Genomic DNA, 13612 nt, shown 5'->3' with positions numbered 1-13612 from the left:
ACTCAGTTGCAGTTTCGAACACTTCCCTTCTCTGGAGTATCGCGGCCAGGAGGAAAGAAACAAGAGAGAGAGGAACTGGGAGGCCCACGGCAGCGGGCAAGGCAACGCGGCGTCCCGGGCGCGCCTTCGGGGACAAGCGGGTGGGGTGCGCGGGCGGAGAGGCCCGGAGAGCCCCTCTGGGCGGGCGGAGCGGCGGCACAGGCTACCTTGTGGCTCGGGCTCTCTCAGCAGCATTTCCAAGCCCGGAGCAATCTGCATTATTCACGCAGGTATCAAGTGTGCAGACCCCAGGGTTCACAAGTGAATCCCCAGGAGTTTAAACGCCGTTAGATAAAACGCTTCTCCCGACTGGGCACCTGGGACCAGATCGGACTTCGGGCCCTCCGGGATCCAGCCCAGCCGCCTCCTTATCTTACAGCTCAGAGAGGCCTAGAGAAAGGGCCACTCGGTGCAGGGCCAGTGCTGGAATCTTATTGCCTAGGTGGCACTTGGTCAGAGATTTTTCTCCACTAAACCGCTCTGCACGATGTGGGCAGCTTTTTAGGCAGAGACTTGGATCAGTCATGTGTCACCCAGGAAAGTAGAAAGGACTCCCAAAGTATTTCTACTCTGAATAAATGAGAGCCAGACGGAAAACATCAATTCTAGGAGAGGCTTTGCATTTTACTTTAAACTTAAGAAAATGCTTTGCATTTTACTTTAAACTTAAGAAAAAACAGACTCTCAGTGCTACCATTTCAGTATAGTGGGGCTGAGAGTCAGAAACTTGGAAAACCTAAGTGTTTTTCGTGGCAGACGTGTTTAATCTGCATGATGATGTTTGAGTTCTCTTTGGAGTACAGTCTACAGGTAGGAGAAGATGAGAGTGATTGAAAAATGAAGTGGAGAGTATAAAGTACAAAATATATATGGGCTGGAAGACAGAGGGAAAAGTTGCCTGCTTGGAAGTTCTGGCTGCAAGACAGTCAGCTTAGGGCGTTTCTACCAAAAAATGACAAATGAGAGAAGCTTGTATTCTCCCAACAGGTGACTCTTTGCTTGAAAACCCCCTTATGCCTGTCACTTCCTCATCAAACTCTCCGAAGGAAGTTAATGCATTTTTTTTGTAAAATGATGTTACCATTTATTATATATAACAGACATATCCAGGTCTTGAGGTGGAAACTAAAGTCTACCCTTCACAGCCCCTACTGCCTAACAAGTAGGTGGCCCACATTCCCAATAAAATTCCAGAGGACAGGGGACTTGTGACTAAAACCATGCCAATAACCTTCTAGCCCTCCCACATGACTCATCCCCCTGTCCCCAAATTAACTAAAATTAAAAGTAGTAACAGGTGTTGTCATATCTGAGTAATGAAATGGAGAGCTACATTTTTCACAGCTAGCACCTTCTCTTCTGTCAACATGAGAGAACATAAAAAAAGAGAAGGGAACAGGACATCCCACAGGCTAAAGTTTAGAGTTGATTCTTTTTAAAGCTTTAATCTTTAGAACTGCAGTGGGATTCAGAGACTTGATAAAGTGGCCCCAATTCAAAGATGAAGGTGGAAGCATTGCAGCACTTTCAGGGTCAGAGTAGGGGACCATGGAGGATTACCCTTGGGTGCTCCTGACTGGCAGGACAATTAGCCCTGGGAAGATCTTCATGGTAACACACCAACACTCAGAGAATAAACATAAAAGCTGGAAATTCATGACCACTTCTTATGCCCAGTTCATATCTTAAGGGTTACTTGAAGTTCCCCAGAGTTCCCTGAAATCGTCCAAAGGCCTTCTGACATTTCTGACCCTTGACTCCCTACTTCAGAGACCACACTATTGTGACTACTGCCTGCACTTCCTAAAGTGACCGATGTATTCTATTGTCATTTAAATGTTTTATAAGTGACAAAAAAAAAAAAAACTATACCTGAATCATGAGAAGGAAAATCTAATTCTTTCCTGGTCCTTTATGTTTGAAAAATTCCCAGATCTTTTGTATTAAAGGTTCTTGTAATCACTGAACTAAAACAAGACTAAAATAAATTTTAAAATCTCTTTAACAAGGAATAGTCTCTTTTTGACTTATTTTTAAGACTCTCTTTTTAAAACTTCTGACAATACTCAGAGCATATAATGAAGTCCTCTACAGAATATATGCAATACAGGGCATCAACTTGGAAAACATTCAGTGTGTTATGCAAAACCTGCTCTGGTCGCTGAGCCATTGGTTAGAAGGCACAAAATATGGCAGTGATAGATTATCTTAACCTTTTCAGTTTAAACACTGTTGGTTCAAATCAAAGGTTCCCAAATCAATGAAGTTTGAAATACAAGGTAAAAATAGGAGCTCTTATTTGAATTATGCATTGTGTATATTTTAAGTTAAATGCCATTGGCAAATCTCTCAGATGTTTAATCGTGTGCAATCTGGGAAACACAAATATTTAATTTCACACTTTCATGTGTTCTTTTTTTTTCCTCCCATCTCTTCTAAAACTGAATCCCACAAATGGGAAGCTTACCTTTCATACTACATTGTTAGTTTTTCTCAGCACATTTTTGTGGATTACATTTTTGATAAAATCTTGAAACATCGCAAGTTGTCCTTAAGGAAAAACTTCAGGGTTCTAGGGCTGTTGGTGGTGCTGGTGGTAATATCTTCCCCCTTTCTTTCCTAATTGAATCAAATGATGTTTCCTATTTCAATGTCACACCCATAATTTTTTTTAATCTATAAATGTTTGAAAGAAATGCAAACAAGAAATACTTGAAAACTTCCTTCTTACTATCTAACCTAACTTTGTAAAATTTGCTTCCTAACTTGTATCTCTGAATCTTATCATTTGCATTATAATACGTTTAAAATGAATACTTAACAGCGCCAAGGAGACTCGGATTTCTTGCTCTATTTCCCTGTAGTAACAGGTGACAAGATAACACTATTATGTAGAATTGCAAGTCTACAGCTTCTCCTGAAAACCGTTCCCATTCTGTTTGGAAACAAATGATCAATCAGCCTCAGGTGATCAACTGCCCCCCTGGCTGCCCGTCCGCTCGGGTCCGCACCCGGCAGAAGCATTGAGAAAATTCCGCCGAAGGGGACAAGGATCCCAAAACTTTGCAAAAGCACCTTGTGCTGTGTCTCAGACTTCGCTCTAACTCCTTGGCTACGCGGGGCTGAGACTCTGGATCTAGGGCCATGCAGAACGCACAGGGTGATTCGACTTCGCCGGTACACTAAGTGCCTTTCAGTCTGAATTGTGAATGATTATTTTTTTCTGTCTTATCTATAGAACGAGGGGCAAGCAAAGTGAGCCCTGGCGATGTGCATGTGTGTTGTAACGCCTAAAACAAGAGGCAAAGTGAGTCCCACCCCAGCACCCCGGAGCGGGGGACACTATCCCAGCCCAGGCGGGACTACTCACCGCTGCTGGTAGGAGGTGATGCCCTGGACGTTCTGCGGGGTGCCGTTGGCCGCGGCGCCGGCCCTCCCCATGCCCGCGCCGGCCGGCACCCCCGCGGCCGCTCCGCCGGCCGCCGCGGCCGTCACCTGCACGCTGAAATCCGGAAATATTCGGATCATCGCCGCGGCTTCGGCCCCCGGGCGCGGCGGCTCTGGGCTCGGGCTGGCGGGGGCTCGGGCTGGGGCTCGGGCGGCGGCAGCAGCAGCAGCGCGAGCAGCGGCGGCGGCAGCAGCGGAGCCAGGCACCAGCCTGCAATCCCATTAGTGAGCCGCGGCCACTGTGCGCGGCGGAGAGGCGCTTTGATGTGCGCGCAGCGGGCTGGGGTGGGGGGGGTGCCGCAAGCGCGAGGAGGAGGTGCGGGGGGGGCGGCGTGCGAGGGACTTGCAAACAGCAAAACGTGTCAGGGTGGGGCCTTTTTTTCCCTTTTGGGGGGCGGTGGTGCTCCCCCCCTCTTTCCAGGATGTTGCTCTCACTGGCTGCTCGGGCTGCGCCGCGCGAGCCCAGCTGAGGGAAAAAGGGGAGGGGGTGGCGGAGGAAGGATGCACCGGGAGGCTTGGAGAGGACTTGGCCGGTGCAAGGGAATGACGGGCTGCGAGCGGAGGGTGCCTTTCTTTCCCGCCCCCTCAACACACACACACACACACACACACACACACACACACCGCGCACTTCCGACCCAAAGTGTAAGACGAGCGCGCGCTCTCCCCCTCTTTTCTCTAGAGAAATAACCACCATCCAGGCAGGCTCGCGCCTCCCACGGCTTCCAGTAACCTGGACTCCAGCCCGCGTGTGCAGGAATGGGGGCGCAGATTCTCCCCTCCCGGACAGGACCCCTCACTCTACCGGTCTTCTGTACGCTAGGCAGCGCGAGGGTTGCCAACTGCAAGTTGGACTACTGGAGAACTTGATGCTTATCAAGGAGGGATGGTGTGCAAAGGAGGAAGGGGGGGGGGCGCTTTTGTGCAACGGAGAGTTTGTTCAACCCTTCATAAGAAGGGACTCTCCTCGCTCCTGGTGGGCGGGCATGTTGGTCTTGGACAAACTTGTGAGGTGGGGACTGTAGGTCCAGCTAAAGGGAGCCGGTTGTGCCCCTGGTGATCCGTCTCTATACGCCCCTTTCAAACGATGAAACGAATAAATTAGCAGCCACAGCTGGGGCGAACTCTGCAAATTCCAACCACCAGGGAAACAAAAAGAGAAAACACGTGCATTTATTTTCTCGTGCCTTCCAGTTACTTCTCCACATTGTTACATCAGTGTTTCTTTAGGGGGTAAGGCGGGATGCCGTGGTTTGGGCGCGCCTTTTTAATGACAACTTGCACTCCTTCTCGCCTGTATAATGGGTGGGGACAGTGAGGAGTGAATGGCTACCCCCACCCCCCGCCTGGGACCCCCGCGTGGCCCCACTTCCTCCTTCTTCCTTCCGGATCGCGAAACTGGACCGGAGTTGCCTGGCGGAGGGTGCAGCCCCTGAGCAACGCGGGGCGTGGGCTCCCCTCCTCTGGCGCGCCCCTACCCCCAGGACGCTTTGCTGGTATTGCTGTTGGTTTCCCCCATCTCATTCTCTCGACTCTTCGCCCCGCGCGCAAAGGCCCGGGCCTGGCAGCAGGGGGAACGACTGGCCGCCGCGCCCGCCGCGCGAACACAACTTGGGCTCGGCGGAGCGTGGTGGCCGCGGCCGCGCCGCCCGACCCTCGGCCAATAGCGCCTCGCCGGGCGAGGCACCTGCTTAACCCTTTGGGCCTGGGGCTCAGCCGGCCGCTGGGACCCAGAGGGGCTGGGCCGATTGGCCAGAAGTTGCCAAGGACGAGAGTGGTAGAGACTGCCGGGCCCTGCGTCCCCGCACCAGGTCTGGGGGCCAGACGCCTGCCCTGGCCGCAGACCTGGGCTCCCCTTCCATCCTCGTGACTCCGGGAAAACAGCCCAGCGGCACAAAGACCGGCCCGCGCCCGGGCAGCGTCCCGCGCTGGCGGCGCAACCTCTTTGCTCCCCTAACCCGAGTCAGTTTCCGGAGGAGCCGCCCGAGCCCGGCAGCCGCAGGGAGACAGAGGGAGGGAGCCCCAGCTCTGGCTGGCCGGGCCCACGGCGCAGCTGCGTTTCCATTTTCCTCTCAAAGAAAATGCTTTGGACGGCAGATAATACCAGGAGATATGAAACTGCTTCGTCCCCCACATGTTGCACGTAAAAAGAATCGTAATGAGCATCTGTGGCGTGACGAGTTAGTTGAAGATCTAACCGAGGTCCTGTCTACCTCCTTCCTAGGAAGAGGGCCTTTTCCTAGTTTAAAGGCATTTCATTCAGAGCTATTAACAGTTACTTGTGCAGTGGCCAAACACGAAGTCACTGAACCGGCGCGAGTCGGGGCTCTATTGAGAGGGCAGGTGCACAGGGGTAGGTGGAAAGCCACCGGGGAGGGGTCAGGTCACAGACGTGGGAGGGCCTCTTCCCACCAGGAGCACTGCGGCCGGGCCAGGCCTTTCGAGTGGACTCCAGTTTCCGGGCTCTCCCCACCCCACCTCTCATCCTCAGGGCTGGGTGAGAAGAGATCTCTAATACCACCCCTTGGCTCAGCGCAAGCTTTCCTATGAAAAGAAATGGGAGTTTGCGCTAATAATCGCGAGGTCAAGAATGTTCTAGGGGTTGAGAAAAGTTCTCCTTCTCTGACTGCGTAAGGTCAAGGCCAGCAGTCCTGTAGGCAAATGAAGTCCAGTTAAGGGCTGACCAATGAGGCTTAAAAGGCACATATATGCAGACAGTGGCTTTCAATATAATAGCATGTCTGAATTATTGGCCCATTGGGGGTGTTGCCTGTGCCTGGCATCTGACGTCTAGGTGGTTCCCAGCCAGTAAGAGCTGCTTCCATGTATGGTTTAACTCCAGTATGTAATACCATGTTCCAGGTTAGATCCGGTGGATAAGCAGGCAGCCCTTAAATGTGCTACAAGGTGCCAGAAACCGGTAAAATGCTCTTTGCCCAAAATAGACATTTTCCCTTTTAAAATATTTTCTGCACAATCAATGAGTTGCATTTATAGACCATATCATCCTTCTTTTTAAATTTATCTTTGATTCTATGAATAGAAAAGACTGGCGATTATATTTTATTGACTACTTATTTTACAGACTAGTTGGTCTGGAAATATGTGGTCCCGCTTCCCTTCTTTCTTGGAGGGCAAGTTTCTCCTGGAAGCCCAAAGGGCAAACCTGTCTCCCTCAAAAGAAGATGTGAGATTTGCTGGTGGACATTTGAAACGAGATATGCTGAAGCTACTTCAATTATACTTGATACTATTAAAGTAGAGTTTAATGAGCACATTCAACTTCAAAGTTCCAAGCTTTCAACTATCCATATTTAAGAGAATTAATATGGTTCCTGCCCTCCAGGAACTTTCTTTTCTAAAATAGAAATAAACAGACTATGCAAAGAAGACTTGCACAGTATGTTACTTTAGGATGTATGTGATAAGTCTGTTTCACTGTTTTTGTCTTTACATGTAAAAATTTGGAAGTTTGGTTTGCATGCATGAGAGACAAATTCTTTATTGGATCTTCTTATCTTTATGTTCATTAAGGACCTTAAGCAAAATATGTTTATTCCCTCATTAGTAATTCAGATTTCATTACTCTTTCAGTTAAAATCTTTACATGCTGGCAGCTGTTTTGAAATATTTTGAAAGTTGCTTTGGCACTATTCCAACCCAAAGGGCTCCAGTTAACATTAAACTGTATACTTTCTCATTGTACATCCCCCTTCCCCCACCTAAAATGTACATATCAGGTTATGTTGAGATGTAGAAGAGGAGTTTATGATGTTTTAACTCTGAATACATACATATGATATACACACAGCTACCACAATTACATATTTACATCTTTATCCTTGTTGTCAGTGTACAACTGTGCCTTTTGCTCATATGATAAAAATATCTATTCTCTGGAAATTCATTTCCATTTACTTAGAGTTAAATGGTTTGACTTTGACTTTTCATTATTGGCTGTCAGAAGCTGCCAATGACAGGTAGGAGAGAAGAACTACAAAGCTTTATTGTATCTAATTTTTGCTTTACTCTAGTCAGGTGTTTAAGGAGAAATAAAATAGTACACAGAGACCAGAATAAGATAAAAAAAATAAATAGAATGAAAATGTCATATGTAATGAATAAGGTAGGAAATGCTTTACTCTGAAATGCTAAGTGTTTTATTGCAGGGATCATGCTTCAGTAGGGTTTTTTTGTTTATTTGTTTTCCCATTAAAAAAAAATGTGAAATGGTCTATAACAATCTGAGACATAAGGCTTAATGGTAGGAAAAGCTATGGATTAAAATTAAGGTCCCCCCATTTCATGGGAAGGAGATTTTATCTTATGTAGAGGGGGTAAACATTTGATTTAAAAATTTTTCCACCTCTGCTCCTCAATTGAAATTGAATTCAAGCTCTTAATACTAAATTTTCCATGCTATTAATATGTCCCCTAATCCAGTCAAAAGCAAAACTATGTCAGGGGAGAGAAAAATAACATAAACTTCACAATAATGACTTTCTTGATATTACAGGGGAGAAACTAAGGAATTGAGAATATCTAATAAATCATTATTTATCATATATGTATGTCCATTGATAACCTCTATAAGGAGAGCACTGAAGATTTACATAAAGTGTATAAAAGTGGCATGGGAGATTGGGCCTTTCAATATTACTACCGCCTTTATCAAATACTATTTCTAACTATTAGGCTTAACTAATTCTTAGAGAACTTTATAAATATTAGCTAGAAAAAGAAGTAGTTTAGTTAAAAGAGAAAAAAAAAATCCTTTAGCTGTTTTCTGAATTCAGCAGCAGGCAGTAGAAGAGAAATTTTTTTTTTTTAATGTGAGTGAGAAAGGGTCTCAAATCCATTTTTTTTTAAGTTAGAATATTCACACATTGTGGAGATATTATTCCAAAGCATGTGCAAATCAATAGAATCTAACTAAAGCTAAACTTAGACTTACATGCAAAATAACTAAATTGTCTCAACATATTTAAAAGACTAATTTGTCTTTAAACAACAATCTCAAAAGCTGCTCTTATTTTTTCATGATCAAGGATTTGATTTTGGAGCTGAAATATCTCTAATTTTTAGGAGACGATTGATTTTAAATCTACCTGGGATGACAAAGGAGTGTCAAATGCTGGTTCCAGTTTGCTTCTTCTATGACTGTCAACATAATTAGAACTTGGAAGGACCCACTAAGATGTAAGTTGGGACTTGTACTTCAAGTCCAACAGCAACATGCTACTTTCTGTTCCAGTGAAAATTATGCCTAGTGCTAACTGCAAATTTTATTTCTGTTCAGCTTGATTCCTCCAGGTAGGTATACTCAAATAGCCAATAGACTCTTTTCTTCACTTAATTTTCTCATTAATTGCAAAAATATTAATTCATTGCATGCTTGATTCAAGGAGTGACTAATTGCTTTGGATTTTTGTTTTAATGAAAATAACCATACTAGATGAGTTTTTACTTGACTTTTTAATTTTCAGTAGGATGGGATATTTTATAAACCTAACCACATAGCAAATCAAACAGTTTTATTACACTCCATGCTGTGTAAACCACTCTGTTTTTATTAAATTATCATGTCTTGAGGATGAGATGGTTGGATGGCATCACCAACTCCATGGACATGAGTTTGGCAAGCTCCTGGAGATGGTGAAGGACAGGGAAGCCTGGCATGCTGCAGTCCATGGGGTTGCAAAGAATCAGACAAGACTACAATGACAAATGCTATGTCAACCACTCTGTTTTTATTAAACTGTTATGTCTCTTCACCTAGAGGAGTGATTCTCAAACTTGAACATATACCAGAATCGCAAGAAGGGCTTATTAAAGCACAAAATTCTGGGCCTTCCCTTTACAAGCTCATATTCAGTAGGATTTGGGGTGGGGCTAATATTATTAATAATAATTTGCACTTCTAACAAATTCCTAGGTGATACAATTGGTCCCCACATCATATTTTAGAACCACTGGCCTGGCCTGCAGTGTTTAAGATAGAGGTAAGTTGGGAGGTCTAACTTTAGATCCCAACTTTGCTATACACTGATGAAACAGTGAAGGGCAAGTTCTTTAAGCTCTCTTAGATTCTACTACTTAACCTGGTATTCATTCAGGCCAGCAAAAATGGATTTGCTTTGCATGGTGGGGTTTCAGGGACCATTCCTTCCTTCAGGGGGTTAAGAGTTTATTAGCAGAAGTAAATATATAAAGAAATAAATATATAAATAAATAAAGTGTCCTAAGGGCAACAACAGATTTACATAAAGTGTACAAAAATGGCATGGGAGATTGGGCCTTGAACCAGATGAGCCGAGAAATAAAATGCAGTCAGGAGCTGGGGGTAAAAATCATGCACTTCGGGGGACTTCCCTGGTGGTCCAGTGGCTAAGACTCCATGCTCCCAAGGCAGGAGGCTTGGGTTTGATCTTTAGTCAGGGAACTAGATCCTACATGCCACAACTGGGAATCTGCATACCAGAACTAAAGATTCCACATACTGCAAGACCTGGTGCAGCCAAATTATATATATGGGTTTGCACTCCGGGTTTGATTACAGTTCTACCATTTGCAAGCTGGGTGACTTCAAGCAATTTCTTTATTTTCACCAAGCCTCTGCTCCTTTCTTTGTAATATATGTAGTTCTCAAAGGATTGTGGTAGGGTTTAAATGACATAAAGTGCATGAAGCACTTAGTACAGTTCATTACTCCATGAAAGGTAGTCATCACCATGGGGACAGTCTCTTAAGATCTCTCCCAAGTTCTCTTCTTTGGAGATAAGAAAGGTCTTGAAAGTTACCCATGTAAGTATTGAAATACTTTCATGCTCTGTTTATGAATGTTGATAAGTCTATTTATTTTAAATTCTTCTACAAGACACCTGCAATTCTAAGTGACTAACTTTGTTGATCAAAGTCAAGAAAGACACCAGATAGAAATACTGCAAGCATTTCCGAAAGTCCAGTGCACTTTTCCTAGAGTCCTAAAATTTAGCATTACACAAAGGGAAGATAACCTCTGACGTTGATCATATGCAAAATGTATAGGACCTAGAGATTATCATAGTAAGTGAAGTAAGCCAGACAAAGACAAATGCCATATGATATCATTTATATGTGAAATCTAAAAGACATGATATGAATGAACTTATTTATAAAACAGAAACAGACTCACAGAAAACAACTTACAGTTACAAAAGGGGAAAGGTGTTGGGAGAGGGATAAATTAGGAGTTGGGATTAACATATATACACTACTGTATATAAAATAGATCATCAACAAGATCCACTGCATAGCGCAGGAAACTATACTCAATACTATGTAATAACTTATATAAGAAAAGAATCTGCAAAGGAATAGATATATGTATAGGTATAACTGAATCACTTTGCCATATACCTGAAACTACCATAACATTGTAAATCAACTATTCTTCAGTATAAAATAAAACAATTTTTAAAGAAAACTGAAAAAAAGTATGCAGTGCAGTATCCTATCCATCATTCTTGTTATAAGAAATATATCCGGTTGGTATGGTTCTCAACAACAATTGTTATCAACTTTCATATTATAAACAATTTTTGATTAAAGAACATTAAATAAAGATTCTTTAAAAGATATGCTTAGACATAAAATAGTGGATTACAGATTTGCTATTGTACTGGTTATTATTGGAAACAAATATGTCAGTTTTATTTCCAATCTTTTGAAGTTAATAAGGGTAAGGATAACTATAATCTTTCACCAGAGTGTTCCTTGGAACGATGATTCACAAACATTTTTGTCTCAAGTCTCCTTTAACTCCTAAACATTTGGAGGCCACTCAAAGAGCTTTGGATTAGGTATATCACATCTACCAATATTTAATGTAGTCAAAATTAACACATATATGCAAATTTTTCTTATTAGTTCATTTAAAAAATAATACTCATTACATGTTAACATAACACTTTTCATTGTAAAAATTAACTACTCTTTCCAAAAAAAAGGAAAAAAGAAGAGTGATGTTTTATATTTGTTTTGTTTTAACCTCTGGTTTAATAGAAGACAACCAGATCCCCATATTTTTTCTGCATTTAGTCTGTTACAATAAGTTGTTTTGGTAAAGAAAGTCTAGCTTCACATAGATATGAAGTTAGAAAAGAGGTAAGTCAAATTTTAAGAACCTTAACATATAATTGTGAATATCTTCTCTACTGTTATACCAACTCTCAACAAGTAATAATTTCTAAAAGTTAGCTGTAATATGGAATCTGAAGTCACATTAAGAAATGTTTCACATTCTAATCATTGAAATTCATTGACCTGTAGAATTTTTGTTCATGCATGGCTCTGTATCATATGCAGTGATAATTTTTAAAACATTAACATAGATCTTCCAAAGGTTAACAGATTTCATTATACAATATCAATAAAAATCACATGTGCTAGTATCTCTACTATTCTGATTTGAATTAGTATATAAAGCCTTTACTTATTGGGAAGCTGTCAAGCTCACAATGGCAGATACAAGTTTCCTAAAATTCTAATTTTCACTTGGAATCTCAAATACTATTATTGGTAGCCAAATACTGAAAGTTGTATCTTCAAAGGACAGGCACATTTTGTTCATTTTCAAGAAAATGTCCATCAGATACTCACATCTAAATAGCTATAGTTTGTCAGTTGTTCTTTCAAATAGTGTTTCATTAAAAAAAAAAGTGGCTAGTTCAGCTTGCAACAAAAACAGCAGTACAAGGATATTTTGAGATACTTATAGATATGCACCAAAAGGGCTTTATAAACACCTCCCATTTCATCACAAAGGATATTTAAAGATACATGTTCAAGGGTCCAGATTTAATAAAGTTAATAATTCTTACAGCTTCATCAAGGATGTTCTCAAATGAATCTGGCAGCTGTTTACTGTGAATGTGCGGCAGGGGAGAACACAGTGACTCCTGGTGCAGTTTGGTGCTACTCGCTTGATTCGTGTTGATGCCCAAGCAGTCTTACTCACCTTTGCTTTTGTACCGTCAGCATCCACAGTGATATATCCACAATGAAAAAGGCAACTATTTATTATGTTGTTAGCGTTATTATAGTCTATTAAAATAGTTTTGACTTCATGGACACCCTGAAAAGGGCCTCAGCCCACACTTTGAGAACTGCTGTCTTAAGTTATTATTATGACCAATAAGGAAAGGTTTAAACTTTCTTTTTGCTATGTTTTTTTAAAAGAGTGAAAACACACTTTGCAATTATGTGTTGCTTCACTATCAAATCATGAATGGATTATTAAGAATGTGCTTACAATTTTAACTTCATGTGGAACTCATAAATATATGTTTTGCCTTCTTATATTGTCACCCAGGAAGTAGGTATTCCAATACTTAATGTTGATGATCTGGGGCCAGGAACTTCATTTTGCCTCTGTTCTCCAGAAAAAAGATGGGAATACATAAATCAGACTGATACTTCAGAAAGATATAAAGATGAAACTCAGAGCTAGATTAAGTTCCATAGCAGAAAGAGGTTTTCCACTGTTCAGAACCTGAAGAGGGCCACCTCTGAAGGTGCTGAGCCTCCCACACTTGGGACATATCTTGGCAGAACAAAGTGACCACCTTCTAGAAACTCAGGTAAAGAACTGGAATCAATGCCCTTTAAGTTCATATATTATGTAGACATAATATTTAACCACATTATCTCTATACCATAAGCAAAATACCATAACACCATTTTTAAAGTGTTATACAATCTTTCTAACACAGCTTCACAGGCAACTACAAATATTTTCTATATCATTCATCATTATTCTCAGGCTGGAGGATTTTAAAATCTTGTTCAAAATGGAAAAACAAGCTGAGTTATTTGTGCAAAGCATCTCCAGTTTCTCAAAACCCACAATGCACAAGAAAAAGGGAAAGATCTGTAATTTAAGTATTTACACTAATTAATTTTAAGTACCCTGGACAGCTGCTCAAGACACAGCCCAAAAGGAGGAGAGTAACAGTCTTTTGAAGTTAAATCACTACTTGTTATTAGTATTCATAATCCAAGGCATATCTCAAAGAGATGATAAACTCCTGAAGAATTAATCATTTATTATGGAATTTAAAATAATCTTGCTCAAGAATTATATCCC

The 13612-nt window shown here is 42.2% G+C and overlaps 1 protein-coding gene across 8 annotated transcripts in view; it reads right to left on the bottom strand.

Moving 5' to 3' along the window:
• NPAS3 (neuronal PAS domain protein 3) overlaps positions 1 to 3630 on the bottom strand; it is a 957467-nt gene extending 953837 nt beyond the window's left edge. For all 8 annotated transcript variants that reach the window (XM_027521413.1, XM_027521415.1, XM_027521414.1 and 5 more), the window contains exon 1: positions 3410 to 3630. In XM_027521413.1, coding sequence (XP_027377214.1) covers positions 3410 to 3567 — 158 coding nt within the window. In that variant the 5' untranslated portion in view covers positions 3568 to 3630. The remainder of the gene's footprint in view (positions 1 to 3409) is intronic.
• Positions 3631 to 13612: the final 9982 nt, after the last annotated feature.

The sequence above is a fragment of the Bos indicus x Bos taurus genome, chromosome 21, assembly GCF_003369695.1.
Source record: "Bos indicus x Bos taurus breed Angus x Brahman F1 hybrid chromosome 21, Bos_hybrid_MaternalHap_v2.0, whole genome shotgun sequence".
NCBI lineage: Eukaryota > Metazoa > Chordata > Mammalia > Artiodactyla > Bovidae > Bos > Bos indicus x Bos taurus.
This window is presented reverse-complemented; position numbering and strand designations above follow the sequence as displayed.